At 40.3% G+C, this 25,986-nt stretch overlaps 2 protein-coding genes across 3 annotated transcripts in view; one reads left to right on the forward strand and one right to left on the reverse strand.

The window, feature by feature from the left end:
- Window positions 1–177: 177 nt before the first annotated feature.
- Window positions 178–17,612, forward strand: LOC139464476 (aladin-like). The gene is made up of 15 exons (XM_071246002.1): window positions 178–262; window positions 5,157–5,282; window positions 5,850–5,974; window positions 6,359–6,414; window positions 7,034–7,125; window positions 8,272–8,318; window positions 10,049–10,207; window positions 10,703–10,786; window positions 12,219–12,339; window positions 13,009–13,133; window positions 13,878–13,938; window positions 14,548–14,803; window positions 16,174–16,249; window positions 16,853–16,937; window positions 17,183–17,612. Exons 2-15 carry the CDS (start codon window positions 5,163–5,165, stop codon window positions 17,315–17,317), a joined length of 1,542 nt encoding a protein of 513 aa, XP_071102103.1. The 5' UTR covers window positions 178–262; window positions 5,157–5,162; the 3' UTR covers window positions 17,318–17,612.
- A 3,290-nt stretch (window positions 17,613–20,902) lies between these two features.
- The window catches only part of LOC139464926 (calpain-9-like), a 35,725-nt gene continuing 30,641 nt past the window's right edge, over window positions 20,903–25,986 (reverse strand). For both annotated transcript variants that reach the window (XM_071246528.1, XM_071246527.1), the window contains exons 15-16: window positions 22,216–22,436; window positions 20,903–21,983 (exon numbers count right to left, since the gene is read on the reverse strand). In XM_071246528.1, coding sequence (XP_071102629.1) covers window positions 21,962–21,983; window positions 22,216–22,436 — 243 coding nt within the window. In that variant the 3' untranslated portion in view covers window positions 20,903–21,961. The remainder of the gene's footprint in view (window positions 21,984–22,215; window positions 22,437–25,986) is intronic.

The following is a 25,986-nucleotide window of genomic DNA, read 5'->3' on the forward strand; positions in this document are numbered from 1 at the left end:
CATAGTTCTATGTTATTAGCAAGTAAGACCTCGCTTCTAGCGGAGAACCCATGCAAATATGTAAGTTTCATTCCATCATTGTCTTATGAAACGCAGCACAAGTACTTTACGAGCTTGACACAACGAAATAATGGATGAATGGTGTAAACACGCGCAATAATATTTTAAATGACGGAAGCGCGAGATTTCAAGGACCTGCACGAACTACAGGTTCAAAGTAAAAGTGTTTGATCTCAGCTGATGATTCCATCTGTCAAAGCTGGTAATCCGACTATGAGTACTGTGTCTGCCAGTGATTTGATTGGCAATTACTTATTTACATGCTGTATCTGTAGACCATGTAAACGGCCCTTATTTAATCGTTAAATCGGCCTAGATCAGAAGAAATGTGATTATGTCAGCCTTATAAAAATTGTCATTTTTGATACAGGATAAAGATCTACACTAACATTTAGATCTAGTCCCAGAAATAAAGTTATCCTATTAAAAATATATATGTACAACATAAAATAGTGGCCCATCAGGTTACAATGACAGTATGTTCAGATTTAGAAGTACTGTGATACTGAACGAAACCAGTTTAAATGAAACCCAAGTGTAAAACCTGTATAAATGACAGGTATATCCTATACATTGTATGTTGGTATATGACAATCACAAAATGATTTCTGTTAAAGTTTGGTAGACAGCTGGAAGGCCATCAGTGTATGTACATCAGCTGCATGACTCGAACAAGTCTAATGAGTTTATTACCATCAACATAATGCATCTTTATAACTAATGTTATATATTTGGGATAACGCTTTCTTAGTAAAGTACAGATTCTAGTACTTTTTTGGAGTGAGTCCCGTCCGGGATTCGAACCCACACCTGCCAGGGTGAGGCACCTAATTGCCAGCACACAAAGTCAGCGATCTAACCCACTGACCCAAAAAAGTACTAGAATCTGTACTTTACTAAGAATATAACATTAGTTACATTTGACCACTTTCTAAATGGCATTGTGTATTCATAGCTTTCGGCCATGGGAGCCGTGCCAATTTACACTTGTCAGGGGGGTACTCAAAGTACGTGATCTAGACTACCAGTTGTCGGACTTTCATTTTTGTGGAAGGCTCGGTGGCTGAGTGGGTGAGATCGCTGACTTTGTGTGCTGGCAATTAGGTGCCTCACCCTGGCAGGTGTGGGTTCGAATCGCGGACGGGACTCACTCCAAAAAAGTACTAGAATCTGAACTTTACTAAGAAAGTGTTATCCCAAATATAACATTAGTTACATTTGACCACTTTCTAAATGGCATTGTGTATTCATAATGCATCTTCCCGAGGCAAGGGGGTTAACTGACTATAAAACAGGGCTGGGACGAGTCAAAATTTACTATCTGGGTACCCATCCCCACCCCCCCACCCCTATTACCCTACCCGGACAATTGGGAAAGGTTTGACCGTAGCTCTGGTAAAATGTGTGTAAATATACTACTCAAAAGAAGTTAAAGAACACACAATTCTTTCATATTACTATAGTTAATCTGTCTTGGCATGTGAGAATTGGGTGTTCTTTAACTTCTTTTGAGTAGTATACATGTATGAAACGATCTGGTGTATATACTGAAGTTTTATTTTTATTCAAAAACATGTAAAAGTCAGAAGGAATGGGCGTAGTAGTCAGGAAGAACTGCGAACATTAGTGACTTGTAGACTTGTTTTAGATATTTTTTTGTCTAAAACTAACAACGGGTCCAGGTAGTCCTGTGTGTACTCAGGTCCTGTCCCAGCCCTACTATAAAAGTCCTGTTTCCACCCTTGCCAAACTAGGCTGTAATTTCCATGCTTGATCGTAGCGCCAACAATGGTTATTAAGAGTTATGTCTGTCCTACTGACCAATCAGATTCCACCTCATATGTGACTTGCATTTGCTTCCAACAAAATGGCGGGGCCCAGTGAAGACAATCTGATTTATAATGTTGATTTCTTTATGCGATTTTGATTGGACTATGCATAGACTTGTTAGTCCAGGCAAAATATAATTCCAGTCTAGTTCGCCAAGGGTTGAAACTGAACTTTCATAGTCAGTAACGGGAAGATATTTTTTGTGATACTGACTTAAGAGGCTTCTGGCAGGGGGAGAGGTTACTAGTCTTGAGTCAGTAAAATTTGGGGCCTTTAGTCAGTTGTCATAATGTTTTTCTGCTTAGTCAGTAAAACACCCAAGCAGCGGAGAAGCTGTCAAGTTGAATCTAAATGCAAAATTTTCTCTATGTGAATGTGAACCAATAATCTGTCTGTGTAGATGTAGAGATGCTGGCACTCACATCACATGGCGACACTGCAGACATCAGTACCTGTCACCCTCCATTAGACCAAGTGGTCAACACAGAAAATAAGCTGTGCGCTGAGTTAGAAATGTCATCCTCTTTTGAAAACATCTAAGTGAGGAACAGAAAAATGGTGGTTGTATTGTAGGATGTATTCACAAAACAGAATAATGCATGTGGACATTGGAAATGTTAAGAGCATTACAATCAAGTCCTTAATATGTTTTTTCCTACATTAACAGGTTTAAATATACTTGTCTTTTCGTACAACTATCATTTTTGTAAACAAGGTTTTTTCTACTGTGCATTGATCCAGATATGGATTAGTTTTTATGTCATCTTTATGTTTTCTGTGAGTTCTGAGTTTACTTCTTAGCTGTTGTCAATAAATGTCTGGGAATTTATGTTAATTGGATGTTAAGGCACTTTGTCTAATTCCAAGCTTATCCAAGAGACAATGGAGTTTGATACCAACCAATTATGTTTGGGGCAATATTTATCATGTTTATGGCACTTTCATTTTTGAAACAATATTGGTCATATGCAAGTTATGCCAGTAACATTTCACATTTCTATTAATGTCTGTAAATAATAGGGAAAGAATCACAGCTCAGCTCTGCACACCTATGTTTGTGTTTTCTTAAAAAAGCACCCTAAAACATGTTTCGTATGTTGTTCAGGTGTAAAGTATCTACCCTATTTGCTACAATATTGATTCTGTTCCCCATACCTCACAGTTATAAGAAACGTCTGGTTCCATTATTGCATGAAATGGATGCAGCTTACATTTAGAGCCAAATCTGACTGCTATAGAAAAGAAGAGAGCATGTGGTATGCTCTCTTTCCCTTTCTTACAAGAGATTCCAGACACAGCTTAAATCTAGACTTTTAGTGTAAGACAATTCCAAAAGAGCTATCTAATTGTCTGACACTTTTATGTCATGTTCCGATACTGACCACTTTAGTATGACATCCTTCAGATCTTAAAATAACAGCATCAGTTTTTCATTATTGATAATTATCACTATAAACATAGAAATTCCTGTAGGTTATCGGGTGAATCAGATCAAAGTACTGGGTCATTAGCAAAAAGAGGACATATAGTTATGTAAAATCTGTTCATTATTATTTTGTATCATTTTCTGTCTTTTTTTAAAGAAGTGTTCTCAGTGACAGGTGCAAAAGGTCAAATATACTGGCTACAAGTTACATTTATCAATTTACTAGTTCAGCTCACATAAGTTAATGTTCCTGATGCAGTCAAACCAATAACCTTTATGATCTACACAGGGGTGGTGTGATAGTCTAGTGGTTAAAGCATTCGCTCATCAGGCCGAAGACCCGGATCCAATTCCCAGCATGGGTACAGTGTGTGAAGCCCATTTCTGGTGTCCCCCACCCTGATATTGCTGGAATATTGCTAAAAGCGGCATAAAACCGGCCAAAACTCGCTCACTCACTCACTCACTCACTCACTCACTCACTCACTCACTCACTCACTCACTCACTCACTCACTCACTCACTCACTCACTAGGTCATGTCATCACCTTTCTGTTGTAAATCATTTAATAGACAACATACACGTGAATCCCTTTAAGGAATTCCTGGTTTGAATTGCTCCACAGCTATGCTGGTTGTAAGAGGCAACCAAATGGATTGGATGGTCATTCTCGCTTACTTGCCTGATTGCGTGTCATTGTACCCTGATAGCCTGGATCGTTGCTTACAATATCAGTCACTGTATTGTCTGATGCAGACTTGATTATTTACAGAGCACCTTCATACAGCTGGAATATTGCAGGGCGTAGCATTGGACAACAAATATACAAAAATAATACATTTTAAGGATAAATGTAACTGTGATCAAAACATATTTGATCAGTTGCAGTCAGTTGAATTTTTTCATAGTGGTCTCATACATGTTTTATATATACCTTTAGATTTTAAAAAGAGGTGACTAACAGGAGTGGTCAGGCTTGGTGCATGTCATCATATCCCAATTGCGTAGATTGATGCTCATGATGTCAATCACTGGATTGTCTGGTCCAGACTTGATTATTTACAGACCACTGTCATATAGCTGGAATATTGCTGAGTGCTGTGTAAACAACAAACAGGTAGGTAGGTAGATAGATATATATAGATATGTGTTTTACTAAAAGCCTAGGCAAGTCTAGGTGAAACTAAATCGAGTCATTTCCTTGATTCCCAAAACAGCAGAAGAAGAAAGGTTCTTTCGAAGAAAAAAATTACAATTATTTCAAAGAAATGTTTTCATAGACTAAGTGTTAGTCTACCTATGACTACAAAGGAAAATATGGGACACCTGGTCCTGCTTTCATTTCTTGACTGTACTTTGTGTTTTTCAACTACCAAACACAGACTGGTTTTGTTGTGTTGTTAGATCTAGGTATATAAGACTTATGAGATTTTAGCACAATTACATTAAACATTGAAATTTTTATTGATGTAAAGCAGATTTTTATGGACATTTTACATTAATTTCTTGCGATATGAACTTCAGTTCATCTTACGTTTACGATAACTATTTATAATTGTTTTACGTAAAGCATGCTAAACAGTATATCCCATCTGGAGCCTCACTTTAAGCATGTAAGGGGAGACTACTCCCCACTGCCTGGAGCCCATATTCTGCCCAGGGCGAGCCTTCTAGTGATTATGTTATTGCGGCTTTAGACATGTTGGAGGCACTGCATAGGGCTCATGCCTTCATTGGTTTCATGCACGCCTTGTTCCTTGTGGGGGCGGTGGGGTAGCCTAGAGGTTAACATAAAACCATACTCACTCACTCACTCATTTATTCCTTATCTCTATAACAGGGCAGAATGAGCAGTATATTGGAACGTTTTCCTGCCCCTCCAGGCCGAGGTCACATGACTGTTGCTGAGCAACATGGAGAGTTTGTCTCGGTGCCAGTCAGTGATTCTACAGGGAATGTAGGAATGGTAATGTTGATTTTTCAGTCTGTGGCATGTGTAGATGACTGACTTGAACCCGAAATTAGCAAGCAATAATACGATAACCACAATAGCTGACATGTGAATATTTCACCATGAAACAAAACTTGCCTATCACATATCAGTGTCATTTGGGAACTTGAATTGGTGATTTGTCAAATTTTCAAATTATCAGTCACTGTGTATGTTGCACAAATGTTTAAGTTTCATTACATTACTAGATGACCCGTGAAGACCCGGGGTAGAATAGGTCTTCAGCAACCCATGCTTGCCGTAAAAGGTGACTTTGCTTGTCGTAAGAGGCGACTAACGGGATCGGGTGGTCAGGCTCGCTGACTTAGTTGATGCATGTCATTGTATCCCAATTGCATAGATCAATGTTCATATAGCTGGAATATTGCTGAGTGTGGCGTTAAACAACAAACAAACAAACAAACAAACAAACAAACACATGTTATATCTGCTTATGCTGCTATGATCAGGGTTCAGGAATGCAGGAATACTAACGTCATCAAGTATAATTAATGTAACTCTTGTACATGCTGTATGTTTCAGCTTCCAGCATACCCAGTAATAACAGTTGCCAAGGAACTGTCCAGGAACCTCACACAAAGAGAAAGTGCCAAATCGGCATTTTTGCCTCATGATGAGACTGTATGGAAAAGAGCAATGCATTCCTGGTGAGGTTAACATGGTTATTGAACATACTGAATGATGTCATGTATTATCCAACCCGTGAAGATCCAGGGTAGAATAGGTCTTCAGCAACCCATGCTTGCCATAAGAGGTGACTATGCTTGTCGTAAAAGGCGACTAAAGGGATCGGATGGTCAGGCTCGCTGACTTGGTTGATGCATGTCATCGATCCCAATTGCGTGTATCGATGCTCATGATATTAATTACTGGATTGTCTGGTCCAGTCTCGATTATTTACAGACCGTCTTGTCTGTTGTAGAGGAGATGAACGGGATCGGGTGGTCAGGCTCACTGACTTGGTTGATGCATGTCATCGTATCCCAATTGCGTGATTGGAATGTGTTTGTAGCTTTGGTTTCCTTTTGCAGGTATGAACATGGGATGACGGGAACATTTGAGGAAGTGGTCAACAGCAAAGAAGAAGGTGATAAACATAATGAAACAGCTGTCAGTTAATTAGGTGGTCTCCTCGTGATTCCAGATTCCCCAAGATAATGATTCTTGGTTCGTGCATGTTGGTGAACTTGTAAGAATTACCATATTCAACATAATAAGCGCCCAGGGAGCTCTCAAAATTAGAAATAGGGGGCTCTTATTAGAATATTATTTTGGTGAATAACAACTGTTGAAAGATCGTAAATTTCGTGTTTTATGCTGACAGCCTGAAATGTTTATATACGGGAGATATATTTTTCTAGAATTTAATTGCCCTTAATTAAGGATGCATATAACACACTTTTTATAAATAAGTCTTGTGTACATTGATCAATCGGAAGGGATACTAATTGGAATTTTTCACCATCCAATATATTAACAAATATCGCCATGGGCGCTTATTAGAGCGATGCGCTTATTACGTCGAATACGGTACATCTTTTTGGGCTTTCCTGTTGGACATGTTAATATAACTTAAATACTTTTTCAAAGTGGTTGGTTTGTCAGCACCACAATAAGTACATTTATGATGCACCAAATTTCATCGAATGCGGTGTATACGTTTTATTTTATTTTATTTTTTTAAAGTAATTTTGTTATGTTTTCAGTGCCACCATGGATTGCATCAGTGGCCATGACAACCTTAGCCTTTCTGCGATGGGCGAACTCTCTAAATGGTTCTCTCTTTCCTCATCTATCAGTGAGTCACCTACGGATGTTGGGGGGGAGAATACATTTGATGGTGACAGGTACAGAGAGTACATCTAACCGGATTCCTTGAGGGATAATGAATCCATGTTTTTTGTCATGTGTGTCATTTACCACAATTAATTTGTCGCTATTTTGCTCCTGACAACAATTTGTTTAGCCTCTCTAGATTATGTAGATGGTGATGTTAATATACATTACGCAGCACCATTTCGCTGTAAGGACTCTGAATTGCTGTTGGGTTTATTTTCTTCATTTGTACACTGGTGTAGACCTGTGAAGATCCGGGGTAGAATAGGTCTTCAGCAATCCATTCTTGCCGTAAGAGGCGACTAATAGGATCAGGTGGTCAGGCTCTCTGACTTATTTGATGCATGTCATCATGTCTCAATTGCGTGGATTAATGCTCACGATTTCAATCACTGAATTGTCTGGTCCAGACTCAATTAGTTACAGACCGCCGTCGTATAGCTGGAATATTGCTGAAGGCGGCGTTAAGTGACAAACAAACAAACAACATCTGGTGTAGTGGGATCTATGGAAATATATCAAAAGCTCATGGACCAATAAAATTCCTTATATTTTATAAATAAGGAAAGATGAATTCAACTTACACAAGGGTGAACCTTATGTAAAGTCAGTGTATATACAGACATACAAATAAAAAGTGAACCTCAAAATTGCAATCCTTTTGATCAAATGAATGCTGTCAAGGTCGTTACAGCAGCGTACTAAGTCCTAATTTTGCTGCAAATATTGGTAAAATTCCAAAATTGGAACTCAAGTAATACTCAGTTGAGGCTATCAAAAATAAAAGTAATATCTTTGCACTGTACTGTTAAGAGGACAAATATTTGGGCAGAAACAATTTGTGCAAATTTTGCCTGCAACAGGTATTTAGTTTTACATCCTAAACAGTCGCCTGATACCTTGACTCGACCAATTGGAGACTTTGCTTCAAGTTAACCAAGTAAGCAGATAGCTATGTCAGGTATCAGTGTTATAAATGCAGAGTGGGGATTCCAGGTCAGAACAGATCTGCAGCAATGTATGCTGATCGTAAGGTGCGACCCTGTGAGGATTCAGGGTTAGAATAGATCCGCAGTAAATGTACGAACATCAATATTTCTGTTGGCAGTTGTCCAATGAAGACCTGATATCCAGCTATACGTCGGTTGCTGATTGGTAAGTGACTCATGTTGTCAAGGTTGGCCACTACCTTACTAGTAATGTAACAATACAGCCACAGTATTGCGGAGATTCCTACCATTACGCTTTTGGCATAATAATTACACTTTTGGGCCTAAAGTTATGCTATTTCGCTTATCCTCCCCAAATTATTATTTTGGACATTTTTTTCACATATTATTTACATGTATGAAATATAACAGAGAGCATGTGAAGCATTCTACAGGGAGATAATTTCGTGTACTCTGATATTTCTTTTCGGCTACATTAATAGCATCAATGCATGTGTACCCATGCTTCACGTACGTATAGGCTTGCGAAAACCGGCATCATGTCATGGTACTCTTAAAATTACTCTTTTTCGACTGCCTCCGTGGTCTAGTGGTGGAGCGTCAGCCCGGAGAGCGAAAGGTCCGGGGTTTGATCCCCGGCCGCGTCATACCAAAAGACGTTAAAAGATGGTACTTGTTGTTACCCTGTCTGGTGCTCGGCATTAAGGGGCTAAAACAAGGACTGGTCAGCTCGGAGTCAGTATACTGTGTCTGAGTGGGATATTCATGTTAAACTGCGGCATGGTATCTCAGTGAGCTAGCACTATAAATTGGCATCAGTCCGGACTAGTACAAGCAGCCACACAAACACACACTGTACATGCACGTCGCTATATAAGTGCAATAATCTTGGACGCGACGGTAAACCCCATTTCACCTCACCGTTACTCTTTTTCACATGAAATTACGCTTTTTCACCCCACTGACTACTCCAAATTTTCAAATAAGGTTGACACCTCTGAGTATTGTACCACGATCTGAGGCCCACGATACCCCCTGCCCTATTTTGTTTACTAAGCTGATGCTACTGACATAACTATAGCAATGTCAGTAAATATTATTATGTTTCGATCTAACATTTCCAAATCACAGCAATGCAGATAGCAGTCATGTTTGGGATTTGCATTGGTGACTTGTATTTCACTAAAACCAGGACCAATATCGAGAAAAGGATTTTAACACCAAGATTTACATCATTGCAATGAATGCATTGTTAAGGTGCTTCTGTATTTAAGTAACTATTGACCTTTAAAAAAATCCAAAATTTTACCTTATCCTGACTCCTACTTACTGCTTATCGCAATTCGGAAAGGTAGCGGTATCTTCCTGAACTGTGTTCCTGAAGAACAGAAAAAACAGCTAGACTGAACACCCCCCTGAGCTGCGTATGTGCACCGGAATCATGTGACCAATCCAGTAGACTCGTCATTCTCTCATTTTCACGCCAACTGAGAAGTTGGACAATTTTTTTCTGGACATGTAATCCAAACCATCCGCTCAAAATTATCCATTTTTCATACAAAAAATTGCATTAAGAACCTACAGGCCTTGGCAAAGAAGGAGAAGAGCTTCATGGGAGCTATCTTCAACTTCAAGAGAGCGTATCTTTGTGAAGGTTTTCACCTCTATGAAGCCTCTGGTGACGTCATCGGCGGAGGGGTCCACAAAGCCAGCTGCTATAGTGCAGAACACAGAAACCTGCACGCTTCCGACAAAGTTTCCATTTCGGAAACGAGATGAGATAAGCATTAAGTATCAGTCAGGAAAGGTATAAATAATATTTTCACCCCGAAAAATATGTTTTTGCACATGACAATGTTTTTTTGCCAGATCAACTGTCACAGTTGGTTGTAAATCCTACACGAACCCTTTGCCTGACGTGTCTGTGTGTTTTAGGCAATGCAGTCCGGTGCGAGCATTTGCTTGGCACCCCCACACCATCAAAGTGGCATACGCCCTGCAGGACGACTCCATCAGAGTACACACCGGCAGCAACAACCTCATGCCCATCCTCAAGCACAAACTACAAAAAAATGTCGCAGACTTAGCTTGGCAGTGAGTGCATGTTATTCCATGGTGTTTCCAATTTAATAATCCTACTTAGGGAGAGAGAGATAGACATTTCAGGATTTTTCCATTTGCTGTAAGTGTGAAGCCCATTTCTGGTGTCCCCCGCCGGGATATTGCTAAAAGCGGCGTAAAACCAAACTCACTCACTCACTCACCATTTGCTGTAAGGGTTAATGACTAATCACGTTATTTCAAATATGATCTTGCAGTTAGTCTATTGTATGCGCAAGTGTTAACACAATAGTTTGGATTCGGCGGAATAAACAAACAGTTTTTATTTATCTAATTATTTACTTATTTCCTTTCAGTTTCAGCCGAATCTGCAAACCAATTAAGAATAAGTCTCACCTAACTGATGACTGCGTACTTTGCTTGTAAAGCTTGCTGCCACTATTTCACATACAAAGTACAACATGTTCTGCATTTCAGGAATGTATAGTGCTGTGTCTAGCAGTCTAGTTTTTGTGGTTTCTGATCCAGGCCGAATTCAGCATCTGTGTTGGCAGTTGCGTGTCAGTCTTGTATCCTCATCTGGCATGTGGAACCAACGTCCTTGGCCACCAGGTACGTCAGCCATCTGGTTAATATACTTCTTATCAACATCCCTTGTTAGTAGGTGTGTCAGTTAACTTCATAACATCCTTCTTATCAACACCTCTTGTTAGTAGGTGTGTCAGTTAACTTCGTAACATCCTTCTTATCAACACCCTTGTTAGTAGGTGTGTCAATTAACTTTGTAACATCCTTATCAACACCCCTTGTTAGTAGATGTGTCAGTTAACTATGTAACATCCTTCTTATCAACACTCCTTGTTAGTAGGTGTGTTAGTTATCTATGTAACATCCTTCTTATCATTACCCTTGTTAGTAGATGTGTCAATGTCAGTTAACTACGTAACATCCTTCATATCAACACCCCTTGTTAGTAGGTTTGTCAGTTAACTATGTAACATCCTTCTTATCAACACCCTTGTTAGTAGGTGTGTCAGTTAACTTCGTAACATCCTTCTTATCAACATCCCTTGTTTGTAGGTGTGTCAATTAATTTGTTAACATCCTTCTTATCAACGCCCCTTGTTAGTAGGTGTGTCAGTTGACTTCGTAACATCCTTCTTATCAACGCCCACCGTTAGTAGGTGTGTCAGTTAACATATTAACAATCGTCTTATCAACACCCCTTGTTTGTAGGTGTGTCAGTTAACTTGTTAACATCCTTCTTATCAACGCCCCTTGTTAGTAGGTGTGTCAGTTGACTTCGTAACATCCTTCTTATCAACGCCCACCGTTAGTAGGTGTGTCAGTTAACATATTAACAATCGTCTTATCAACACCCCTTGTTTGTAGGTGTGTCAGTTAACTTGTTAACATCCTTCTTATCAACGCCCCTTGTTAGTAGGTGTGTCAGTTAACATCGTAACATCCTTCTTATTAACGCCCCTTGTTAGTAGGTGTGTCAGTTAACATATTAACAATCGTCTTATCAACACCCCTTGTTAGTAGGTGTGTCAGTTGACTTTGTAACATCCTTCTTATCAACGCCTCTTGTTAGTAGGTTTGTCAGTTAACTTCATAACATCCTTCTTGTCAACACCCCTTGTTAGTATGTTACCATACAAATATGTCAGTGAGCTGTTATCAACCTTGTTTTCAACACCTTGTTACCAGGTACAACAGTTAAAAACCTTGTTATCATCACCTTTTTAGCAAATATGTCAGTCAGCTGTTATCAACCTTGTTATCAACACCTTGTTACCAGGTACATCAGTTAAAAACCTTGTTATCAACACCTTTTTAGCAAATATGTCAGTCAGCTGTTATTAGCCTTGTTATCAACACCTTGTTACCAGGTACATCAGTTGAAAACCTTGTTATGTGTGTCAGACAACACCTTACCATGGTACACTTATGGAAGATGTGGTGTTTATCAGAGAGGTGGTGGGGGGCAGGGGAAAATCTGGTCAATAATTCCTTATGCCTTATTGTCCCCTGATTGTAGACCATCAGCAAGTTCAGTGCAGGTGCTCCACCGCTCCGGCCACACCCCGGTGACCAGCCTGACCTGGCATCCCGACGGCAGCATTCTCCTGTCAGCTGCCCCCACAGACACTGGCATCATGGTGAGGCATGTTCGCTCACACTGACATCCTCAGCGTTGAGCTAGTATGTTAATCTTAATCTATGCGTTAAAAACAATGCCAATCAGAACAGGAAATACAATTAGATCGGTAAATCATCATGTCTGGTGATGTTTTATCTCAAATTTCAAATTTGTATTGGCCAAGTTTAATTGTTATAATCTGTTTGTTTCCCTGAATTCGCTGAAGGGATAGGATGTAATTTTTTTTCTGCGGAAGACGAACACGTCTTTATTGTGTTAAAAAAAAAAAAAAAAAAAAAATTCTCTGTTCAAGAATAACATCCGAATACCATAGTGATAGAATTGAGAATGAAGGTGCTGATATGTCAGGTGATCAGGTCGCTGGGGTTGTGTCGCATGGGATTTTAGTGGTGGGTGAACCAAGATCACAGTGGTGATTTGGTGATGTGTGGGATGTGTTTGGGTGAGTGGTGTTTTTGAAGCTGGTAACTTTGTTCTAGGACGTTTCCACACCAAGATCGAGGAATTAGAGGAAATGCATAGTGTGAGATAGGATAAGTATATAAATATACAATTTGTTAGAAAATTTACAATTTTTAAGCAAAATAACAAATCTGGTCAAATTGTCTGCCGAGGTTACTCAGTTTGGATTCGTAGATAAATTCCTGATGATGTTCTCTGCCCACAGGCGTGGAATGTTCCCATGGAAATTTGTGTGACACTGCGTCGCGGGGGAGGGGGAGGTGTGTCTGCTTTGAGATGGTCCCCAGATGGTACCAAGGTGTTGGCTGTCACACCGTCACCATTGTTCAGGTGAGTGGGTCAAGCAGGGCTCTATACTTCTTGTACCTTTTTATCCCCCTGGTTTGAAAAACAGGGCAATATAACAATCACCTGTCCGTTTTCCACTACGGAGCAGAACTCTAAAACCTTTAAGTTTCTTGTTGAAACTCTCTACTTAGATCAGTCTAGTGAGGAACTGGTACCTTTTGATGATTTAGGATTTATTAATTTTTTTATTATTTTTATCTTTTCCATGACGACAGTTTGGACTTCAATTGAAAATGAGGGTAGTGCTCAATGTAGGAGAAGAACTCCAAAACCGTTGATTATTTCTAGATGAAACGGATCAGTCTAGTGGTGAATTGGGGTCTTTTATGATTTGGGATTTATTAATTTTTTTATTATTTTTATCTTTTCCATGACGACAGTTTGGACTAATATTGAAAATGAGGGTAGTGCTCGTTTTAGGAGAAGAACTCCAAAATCGTCGATTATTTCTTATGGTGAACTGGTGTCTTTTGAAAAATGATGAACAGCATTATTTTTTCCTTCACTGAACTGAAGATATCCAATGGCAATGAACCAGAAATGAGCATCTGTGAGAATAGAATTATTTGAGAATTTGGTGGTGTCATCAATACATGCATTAAGGTATCCTACTGGAGTAAAAGCTTCTTCCTGACTACACATGCATTCCTTCTGACTTGATGAGACATGATGAGATTGATGCACTGGATATGAAGGCTGATCTAACATTGACCTGTGGTATTTCAGAGTGTGGGAAACAAAGACCTGGAGCTGTGAAACCTGGTCCCGCTTGTCCTCGCGCTGTGTGGTAAGATTAATCTCCATATCATGTTTAAGCTGGTTCTGAGATGTTATTTACCAGCTTAAGGACCCTTGATGATCCGGGTTAGAATAGGTCTTCAGCAACCCATGCTTGCCGTAAAAGGCAGATCTGTATACGAACTGTGTCAAATGGGGATTTCGTCACACAATAAGCAGCTTATCTCAATCTCTCTGTACCGCTGTGGGGATACTGGGTTAGAATGTATCCCCGGCAAACTATGCTGGCCGTATGAGGTGATCGGGTTGTCAGACTCGGTGACTGGTTCATTGCATGTCGCCGATTGTGTTTCTAGGTCTGTCACCAAAGTGGTTAATGCCGGAGACCTGTATCACTTTGGGCATTCCATGAAGTATCTGAAATACTGAACCAAACTCACTCACTCACTCACTCACTCACTCACTCACTCACTGTATCATGAAAAGCACGATATCATGACCTCATTACCACATGATGACCTTGTGTATCATCCAGCCTCACACATAGCATGTATAATTTAAAACTTGAACCAATTACTTTTTTATATCTATATTTAATAAAAACAATTAAGATGAACGTCACATGAATGTTTGAATGTAATCAACAATTTTCCCATAGGCTGCATCCTGGAGCTCGGACGGAAGTATTCTTCTTTTCGCCATGGAAAATGACCCAATCATCTACTCGATCAAATTCAGTGCGGGACAGTCCTATGGAGGCAGTGACATCAGCGTCTCCAACAAGGCCATAGCTGTGACGGACGTGTCCGAGGTAGACATGCAGACAGCCACTGGGGACATGGTGAAGATCGGTGGCTCGGTACACGCAATGGAGTGGGATTCAACTGGTGAACGTCTAGCCATATTGTTTCGAGGTATGGAGCTAAATTTTAAGGATGTTTTGTGGAACTGATTCATACTGTTTCTTTCATTAGCAAAGTAACCATGATGAAGACCTGCATAGTGTTGAAAGAGAACATATTCAGATGACCTTTCAAATTGTCTTTTGACAACTAAATAGCACAACCTCTCCATTCCCAAGCATCCATGTTGCCGTGGTCTGTTTGTAATAGATTTCTGAAAAGTCAGTTGGTAACTGAACATGCTGAAGACATTTCTATTTTATTTTAGGCAATTGTCCATAACATGTTTATCTTAAAATTCCCAATATGTTGTTTGTTGTTCAGTTTTTGTTTTTTATGATCCAAAACTGGCTCCCACAGTAGATATCGTTTGGATGCAATTAAGCGATATCTACACTGTAGAAATTATAACAATGCTTTTCAGACCATTGTGAAGCCACTGGTTACCATGACGTCACAATCAAATGACATCACTAATGGCTCTGCTACTGAAGCTGTTAGCAGTACTTTTTTACACTGAAGACACTGCTAATTACTGTCAACAAATAGAAAAAGCTGGAAGAATTATGTTGGATGATAAATAAAATCTCACCCTTGTGTCTTTTGATATCAAATATATCAACACTCGTTGCTCTTTTTTATACTGTGTATTTACAAATGTTGATCAAGTTCAGTTGGTAAGGGAGGTAATCACATGGTAGTGAAAAGCATGATGTAAAACAGGGAATAGATTGAAAAAAATATTGGTCCTATTGTATTTTACATGTCTGTGTTGACAAACATTTTGGGAACGTTTTCTTGTAAATTTATGTGTTGCTTTAATTGAGACATACAAATTTAGTGACGCCTTTTGATGCCTCGCATCAAAGTTCATTTGTAATATTTGGAGCTAGAACGTAGGTTCTGTCCCGGACTCACACAGGCTATGATCCTTGGCCAGTCAGCTGTGTATATCCCTGACAGGTTACCATGGTTACAGTCCACATCACCTAAACATTTTAGTCTAGCCTGACACTAACCAACATTGCCCGAACTCACTGAGTTTGTGATCTCTGAATTTAGTACTTTGGTCCTGAGCTGGACAAACCTATGATGGTGGGTTCAAATCCCAGTTTGCCCCGATTATGTTTCTAGGTTTGTCAGCACCATACCCATGCTCATGGGTTACACCGAAGTGGTAAACGTCTGAGACCTGCATCACTTCGGGCTTTCCTCCCACATTAAGCTGACACGCCGTGATATAACTGTAATAATGTTAAAAGCGGCGTTAAACCCAACACTACATGATCATCTGTCATGAAATGCTGTCTAGTGCTGATGGTAACGGAAAGTTTGTTATTGACAAATGGATAAATTTTACATATATTAATTTCTATCAACAGGGCATGACAACAAGGCTGGTTCCTATGTTGCAGTATTTAAAACAGTTACACACCCTGTCATTGAGATCCTGCCATGGTAAGTACACATCCTTTCAGGCCAGGTCACACACTACTCGCACATTCTGTCAGGGCAGGTCACACACTATTCACACATTCTGTCAGGGCAGGTCACACATCCTGTCAGGGCAGGTCACACACTTGAGGTCACACACTACTCACACATTCTGTCAGGGCAGGTCACACACATTCTGTCAGGGCAGGTTACACACTATTCACACATTCTGTCAGGGCAGGTCACACACTAATTACACATCCTGTCAGGGCAGGTCACACACTACTCACACATTCTGTCAGGGCAGATCACACACTTCTCACATATTCTGTCAGGGCAGGTCACACACTTCTCACACATTCTGTCAGGGCAGGTCACACACTACTCACACATCCTGTCAGGGCAGTTCACACACTACTCACACATTCTGTCAGGGCAGGTCACACACTACTCACATTCTGTCAGGGCAGGTAAAACATCCTGTCAGGGCAGGTCAGACACTTGAGATCACACACTTCTCACACATCCTGTCAGGGCAGGTCACACACATTCTGTCAGGGCACACACACCTCACACACTATGGTATGTCACACACAACTGGATGTTTTAATTCTCCTTTGTTTCCAGTGGGTTGGTGAGGGGACAGGACAGTGAAACTGCTCACTGCATCAGCTTCAAGCCCAAGTTTGATCAAGGGGCACTTCTAACTGTTGTAAGTAGTCGAAACAAGCCTCACTCTATCAGACCAAGTTTCTTTATTTTTACCGCGATCAATCACAAATTATGGTCCGATTTGGACCAGAACAACAGTTTCATTGTCAAAACCTGGATTAGATCACTACAAAACAAATTCTTCTGTAACCTAGTATAATGTCATTAAATTTAGATGTGTATGTAGTTCTGTTTTTGTGGAGTAAATATGGATAGTTTTACATGTTTTGGAATTGATGTTCACAGGTTTGGTCTAGTGGCAGAGTGGGTTATGTCCCTTTGTTGTACACACAGACAGAGGGCGCAGTTCCTCACCAAGCAGAACCCCTAGCACCACTTAATGGACAGGCAGGAATGTCTCTACACACAAGTTTCCGATGAAAACAACAAGTGCTTGGAAAACTTTACGAAGAGGCATTTTGTGAACACGTGCCTGCGATCTGTGTGTTTTCTCAAAATGGCAGTACCATGTTAATGGCTGGCTGTAGACACTTCTTGAGACTGATCATTCTATTTATTATGACTCAGAAAAGTCTAACTTCTTATTATGCAAGAAGACGCAGCGGACTCAGAATTGCGTCTCTTTCAACTCCTGATCATGGGCTTGAATCACAGATTTTCCCTGATTATCATTGTTCTGTCACAACCATCTTCTTGGTATGTTTAAGACTTATCATACCAATAAATGAGATTCAAACAAACCTTATTTATTGCCTTGTAACTTTATTAAACAAGCACCCAGGATGTCAGAAGTATTAGGACATGAATCTATACATATGTTGGTGCAATCTCATTAAAATCAGATCTTAGTTCTCGCTACCGCTAAACAAAGATCTGAAGACATCCCATTAGAGGTCACGTCAGAACGACCTTTCATCCGACCAATCAGAGCGTCGCTTACCAGATCAGGAAAGTGACAGTCGGAATGTGATTTCTAAAAGCAGCCTCGAAAACTTTACTGTGGGGTATTCCGAACGATAGTTACGGGCTTAACGACTGAATCCATACAATCTAGACCAGGGTTCGATTCCCGCCCATGTTAAACTTGTTAACAGATGGTACTTGTTGTTTATACCCTGTCTGGCGCTCGGCATTAAGGGGCTAAAACAAAGACTGGTCGGCTCGGAGTGGATCTATGCTCATGATGTCAATCACTGGATTGTCTGATCTATATTTAATTATTTACAGACCGCAATTTCATTGCGATACTCCTTGACAAGATCAATCTCATTAAAATCAGATCTTAGTTCTCGCGACCTGTAATGGGATATCCTCAGATCTTTGTTTAGCGGTAGCGAGTACTAATCTGATTGTGATGAGATTGTGACATGATACAATTATCGTATCAGTAGGTCATGTATTGATACAAAACAAGCCTGCCTTCGTGGTCTAGTGGTAGACCGTCCACCCGGAGAGTGGAAGGTCCGGGGTTTGATCCCCACCGCGTCATACCTAAAGACATTAAAAGATGGTACTTGTTGTTACCCTGTCTGGCGCTGGCCATTAAGGGGCCAAAACAAGGACTGGTCGGCTCAGAGTCAGTATACTGTGTCTGAGTGGGGTATTCATGTTAAACTGCGGCATGGTATCTCAGTGTGCTAGCACTATAAATCGGCGTCAGACCAGACAAGTACAAGCAGCCACACTCAAACTGCTTGCATGTCACTATATAACTGCAATAATCTAAACGCAACGTTAAACCCATTTCACCTCACCTCACTACACAAGTGGTTGTCAGATACCATCTATGCAATGAGCAAAAGTTTTGAAACATCGAGTTGTAAGATAAATGGAATGTGACAGGCACAGGTGCATTAGTTTGTTTCTAGACAAGATTAAAAATCATTTATTAAACGCTCTAAAACCACGAAAACAACTGGAGCACGAGAAACTTATCAATGAATTACAAGCAGGAAAGTAGTCCATCGTAACCATTGAGTAGACAATCCCATTACTCATGCTTACTGTCAGGTTTTCCTGGTCCAGACAGGATTATCAACAGACCGTTGCAATATAGCTGGCACTCAGTACCCATGAAGATCCAGGTTAGATCTTCAGCAACCAAAGTTTGTCATAAGAGGCGACTAAGGGGATCCGGTGGTCAGACTAGCTGACTTAGTTGATGCATGTCATCATTCCCAATTGCATAGATCGATGCTTAAGATGTCAATGACAGGATGAATGGTCCATACTTGATTATAATTTGCTGTGAACGGCATGAAACAACAAACAACCAATCACTCTGTGACATTTTGGAAGAAATGTGTTCTCTTTCACACATTCTCAAAAACAAAACCTTGGTTCCGTGTATAAGAAATGTTTTATTAATATCACAGATGAAATGTGTAAAACATAACAAAGTCAAGTCTGGCTACATTATCTGTACACTTGTAGCCATGGTAACTATAAAACAAACAAACGTGCCGAAAAACACAACAAAGAGAAAAACTAAGGATGTGGTCATTGCAGCTATAAAAATATTGCAAAATTTAAAACTGATTATCTGTAAAGTGCGAACTGATATCACATGAGATTCAAAAAAGAATATGAACAGTTTGATTGGTATATATTACTCAAAAGAAGTTAAGGATCACCCAATCCTAGATAATCTGTAATGTGATGATCGATTAACTACAGTAATAGTCCTTAACTTCTTTTGAGTAGTATAGATAAGTTGAATGCAAGCATGTGGCAGATAGAAATATGAATACGATGATAGGTAGATGGACTGATTCAAAGACAGCAAGGCTGACTGGAAATTATGAAATGTCAATTTTCTTATCTTGTTTGTGTATAACAATAAAATGACAGATATTGTTGAACGAGGACCAGTGATATGTCAGTGGCACTTTATCCTGTGATCCCTGAAAAAGTTATTAAGCTCATGATGAATTGTCTTCTCAAAAAACAGGCAAACAAACCAGTCCAACTTCTGTCAACAGACCCGTGAAGATCCGGGATAGAATAGCTCTTCAGCAACCCATGCTTGCCGTAAAAGGTGACTATGGTTGTCGTAAGAGACGATAACGGGATTGGATGGTCAGGCTCGCTGACTTGGTTGACGCATGTCATCAATCCTAATTGCGTGGATCGATGGCCATGATGTCAATCACTGGATTGTCTGGTCCAGACTCGATTATTTACAGACCATCGTCATATAGCTAGAATATTGCTGAGTGCGGCATTTAACACACAAAAAAACAATCTGGGAACACTTATGATTGTGTATGAGTTAAAAAAGAAAGTGAAATATTTGGCATGCTACAGAACCAGATGGCACTTAAATATTTGGTATGTCCACAGAGACATAAGGTAGCTACCTCAATACTGGTAAACATAAATATATCATTGGTTTTGATAGCTATAATGTTGGCACATTAACTGACAAAATCAAAACTCACAATTTTAAAAAGGTTTGGCTTTGAAAATAGGGCTTATCTCAAGTTGTTCACGAGGATAAATATTAGGAGCAGTTATCATTTGTTATTAATGTAATGTATCAGGTATAGACCCATGGGCTATCTGATTAGTAAAAGGCTTGGGATGATCTGTTGCCCTTTAGTTAGCTCATAGGTCCTCTCGGCAAAGGCCCGGGTTTCGATTCCCCACATGGGTACAGTGTGTGAGGCCTGTGAAGATCCGGGGTAGAATAGGTCTTCAGCAACCCATGCTTGCAGTAAAAGGTGACTATGCTTGTCGTAAGAGGCGACTAACAGGATCGGGTGGTCAGGCTTGCTGACTTGGCTGATGCATGTCATCGTATCCAAATTGCGTGGATCGATGGCCATGATGTCAATTTCTGGATTGTCTGGTCCAGACTTGATTATTTACAGACCGCCGTCGTATAGCTGGAATATTGCTGTGTGCAGCGTTAACAAAGAATCATCTCTCAATCACTATAGAGCAAAGTAATCCCCATATGTGCCAGTCGTCTAGAAAAATTGAGAGTGGGGGGGGGGGGGGGGGTTATTAAAAATATAAAAAACAAGTTAAATCTATTTTCAGAGAAGTGAACAAACATAGTTCAAGCCTCCCTCCAAACTCAATGTTTTCAATGTTACCGTTACTCGACCATGACATACCCCTGCCATGCTTCTGAGACCCACAAGCACGGCGTTGGTTCAGTCAGACCAAAGACGATATGAGGTCCACAGGGCTCGACTTGCACTTGAACTTGAAAACAAAGTTGCACCAACCAAAACCAGGCTGCACCCTGGTCCCATTAATTTATCAGGGTGAAACATAGGCTGGTCTGTTGCCAGCGTTACATAAATTAATGACGCACTGATGTAAAACATATAGCAACATGCACATAATCGTGAAGTACCCACAGTATGATGACATCAAGCCTATAAAAGTATGGACCGTGAAGATTCCGGGGTAGAATAGGTCTTCAGCAACCCATGCTTGCCGTAAAAGGCGACTATGCTTGTCATAAGAGGCAACTAACGGGATCGGGTGGTGAGGCTCGCGGACTTGGTTCAAACATGTCATCGATCCCAATTGCGTGGATGGATGCTCATGATGTCAATCACTGGATTGTCTGGTCCAGACTCGATTATTTACAGATCGCCATCATATAGCTTGAATATTGCTGAGTGCGGCGTAAAACAACACACCAACAAAACAAAACAAACTATAAAAGTATGACAAATTACACATTACAAAGGAATGAGTGATGTAGTATATTAAATCATTTTTATAGGCACTGAGTGTGTTCAAAGATTGATTTTGTGTGTGGACAAGAAGCGGTTAGAATTTTTTTACATGCACTTGGTGTATGTAGACATAACTATTCGGTTGCATTTTGAAAAAAAATAGGTGGCACTGGTTTTATATAGCTAAATCGAGCCCTGTGTCCAGCTATACGATTCCAACCCATTACCAGATAGGGGTCAGAAACAACTGTCGAGTGCTTCCACTGTAGCGCCTCTATAAGTAGAGATGTCATGTGGAAGATGATGAATGGAGCTGTTTAATGCCCAACTGTTACACTTTGTCCAAGGTCAGGTGGTTTTCAGCTTCTCACTGTCCCGTCTGGTAGCCTCTGTAACACATGGTCAGAAATTGACAAATCGGGGCAGGCCATTTTGAGCAACAAAATCCGAAATGCTCGTCTGAATGCTTCACTTATCATCCAAAGAACTTGGAAGGCTGATTGGCTGAACAAAAATGTCAACATGATGCAACTTTCTTTGGAGGTATATCATATCTGAGTGCGGCAGTAAACAACAAATAAACAAAAAAGTGACAACTCTCTCCATGATTCCATAACTCACCTAATGTTAAGGTGTGCAGAAGATCGGACGAGCAGGGCATAGTCCTTCTCCGTGTCGGGTTCATCCATGTGTACTACGGCCACGTAGTCGCCAGGTGGCAGCACATACTTCAAGTTCAAGTTCCACGTGATCATGAAGGCGCCGTCTCCCCCTTCTGTTTCTGGGCAGTTGTCGTACTGGTCATAGAGGTAGTCGATGTCCACGGGGGCCTCCCTCTGCAGCTGAAGACAAGAGGGCACCATGCAGTCTTTTTTTCAGGCAACATGTTTTTTTGTTCTTTTAGAATCTACACCAGCATCAATCACAAAATAAAACAAAAATAATGTGAATTATTTTATTTGCCCAGCAGCCCTTATGATTGTCCTTGAGTAGAATACTGAAGCTGTGGTATCAAAAAAGACATACCGTATTCGACGTAATAAGCGCCCATGGCGCTCTCAAAATTAGAAAGAGGGGGCTCTTATTAGAATATTATTTTAGTGATAAAAAACAGTTAAAAGGTAAATTTCGTGGTTTATGCTGACAGCCTGAAATGTTTATGTACGACAGATATATTTTTCCAGAATTTACTTGCCCATAATTAAGTGTGCATATAACAGATGAGTGCGTATTTTAAGCGAATATATAAGTCTTGTGTGCATAGATCAATCGGAAGGGGTGCTAATTGGGATTGTTCACTTGCCAATATATTAGCAAATATCGCCGTGGGCGGTTATTAGAGCGGGGTGCTTATTACGTCGAATACGGTATATACATTTTAACTTTATTATTCTTTAAAACTGATGTTCCAGTATAGATGCTTGTTCCTTTATCAAGCAAGTGATTCATCATAAAATGGACCACCTGTACTGGAATGTTGCATTGAATGAATAAAGAAGTTAAACTCCATATGTCAACCCCATCTATGTGATATATAAGGAGCGGTGGGGTAGCCTAGTGGTTAAAGCGTTCGCTCATCACGCCAAAGACCTGAATCTGATTCCCCACATGGGTACAATGTGTGAAGCCCAGTTCTGATGTCCCCCATTCTCACTCACTCACTCACTCACTCACTCACTCACTCACTCACTCTAATATAAAAATACAAAGATATTACTACAAAATTAAAACAAAAGTAACTGTTTATATGATAAATAATGAAAGATTTTCTGAGTTAGCCAACGCTTCCACTGACATAATTCAAGTTGACGAGCTGGACTTGTTGGATCATTTTTTTGCTGTAGATCGATGCTCGTGATATCAATCACAGGACTGTCTGGTCAAGACTTGATTATTTACACATCGCCGTCATAAAGCTGGAATATTGCTGAGTGTGGTGTTAAACCACAAACAAACTTGATCTGATTCAGATTTGCTGGGACCGCCCCTGACCTAAGTATAATCCCAAAACATTATGACGTGTTGAGGGGACTGCCCACATTGTGTAGTGGATACAGTGCCTGGCCAGAAAGAGGAATATAGCTGGTTCAATCCCCTGGCCGCGTCACACCAAATGACGTTAATAGATTGCACTTCTTGTTACCTTGCCTGGCGCTCGGCATTAAGGGAGAAAAACAAGGACAAGTTACCTCTGAGCCTGTATACAGTCAAGTCCCGGTAATCCGACATTGTTGGTTGCATATGATTATGTCGGATAAACGAGTATGTCGGATAAACGAAATTAGATGGTATCAACGTTCGTGATTGAAAATTGGACAACTACACAAAAGATAATGATACGAACACATAATAAAAAAAGGAAAAAAGAAATATTCATATTGTAGTGTTACATTGTTAGCGGAATATGTTTTCTAATCATGCAACCTCTAAAGTTTAACACAAAACTACTGTTACGGATTGTATGACTGATTCAAAATACTTTTTAAAGCATAGTCTGGAATGGAAGTCGCTTATTTAAAACTAGTGCCGCAATGCTTAAGAAAGCTGCTTTTTTAGTGGCTAATGTCGATTTCCTGTTAGTAATGTCATCCCTTACAAAAAAAAAACCCAGAAAAGATGTATCCAAGACCGCCCCGAGACCGTCCCGATGCATCTTTTGTGGGATTTTGGCCAATTTTTATAGTCTCGGCTAGCCGAGACTTTGCGGAGACCCATCAAAGACTATTCTGGGGAATAATCAAGTACTTCCCCACAAAGGCATTAACCTACCGAAGACGTTTCTATTGCATCTCCACTAGCAAGGGATGTCTAAGATGTCTCGGATACGTCTTCGCTAGCGAAGACCTTCAAAACAACTTTGCAAAGACTATTCAGAGACTTCCTCAGAAGGGCCATAAAGTAGCTGAAGGTTTGCAAAGATGTATCAGTGCATCCTCGCTAGCGAAGACCCCACAAAGACTTTGTGAGGACTATTCGGAGACTTCCTCATAAGGCAATAAAATAGCTGACTGTTTGCAAGTATGTATTGAGTGCATTCTCACTAACGAAGACCCCACAAAAACATTTGTGGGGACTTTTCGGAGACTTCTTTACAAACAAACAAAATTGAAAAGATACTGTGGAGTCTTCTGGTCGGTCGGTCGGTCAAAGTTCACAAAAGGTTGTCCTCAGCAGTAGCGAGAACTTGTATCCGATTTTAATGAGATTGAGGCAATCTAGGCATGAAATTAATCCTGTTTTGTTTATTTAAGGCAGTAATTGTTTATTGTTAAGCAAGTTTATCCCTGCAGACGTTGAAATATGCAGCTACTCGCCGACTCTTCTTGCATCAAAACATGGGACTGTGTACTCGCAGGCAGATGACCATGGAGTACGCTGATCACTGTGTCGGATTAACGAGACTGATTAATGAGTGATTTCAGTAATTCGTTGCAAATTGGGTGTGTCTGAGTCGGAGTGCGAGACTGCCGGAATAACTGGTCTATATTGCACTGACTAAATCGGTTCCCATCATTTTTGTCGGATGAAGCTGATTGTCAGATAAACGAGTGTCGGATTAACAAGACTTGACTGTACTGCGTCTGGGTGGGGTATTCATGTTGAGCTGTGTCATGGTATCTCAGTGGGCGTCCGGCATAAGTCCAGACGAGTACAAGCAGCCACACACACACATGCATACATGTTGCCGTATGAGTGAAACAAGCTTAAACGTGACACAAAGTCCCATTTCACCTAGCCTGTTGATCCGGGGTAGAACAGGTCTTCGGCAACCCATGCTTGCCGTAAAAGGTGACTATGCTTGTCGCAAGGAAAGACTAACAGGATCGAGTGGTCAGGCTTGCTGACTTGTTTGAAGCATGTCATCAATCCCAATTGTGTGGATCGATACTCATGATATAAATCACTGGATTGTCTTGTCCAGACTCGAATATTTCCAGACCGCCATCATATAGCTTGAATATTGCTGAGTGCGGCATAAAACAATAAACCAACTAACCAACCCATTTCACCTCATCCCTTGTCGAGGCGGGTGAGTTATTAGTTGAAACAATGAAAACATTATCGTGATGCAATGAAACCCAAGTAACCCAGAAAATAGCATTCTTACCATCTTCCTGAGGGAAGGGCGTTAACTGACTATAAAAGTCCAGTTTCCACCCTTGCTGAACTGGGCTGGAAAGATGGAGTTACAATTTGGCTGGACTAGAGAGTCTATGCATAGTTCAATCAAAATCGCATAACAAAATCGACATCTGGTTTGTTAACAACATTGATTTCAACATGCTGATTTCTGTTGACTGCAGGATTTGCAAAAGAGGTGTACTGTCAACTGGACGTGAACAGCTATTTTTCTAGCGAGTCTATGCATAGTCAAATCAAAATCACGTAACA

This window comes from Haliotis cracherodii, unplaced genomic scaffold (assembly GCF_022045235.1).
Source record: "Haliotis cracherodii isolate W230 unplaced genomic scaffold, xgHalCrac1.p SCAF_17, whole genome shotgun sequence".
Lineage (NCBI taxonomy): Eukaryota > Metazoa > Mollusca > Gastropoda > Lepetellida > Haliotidae > Haliotis > Haliotis cracherodii.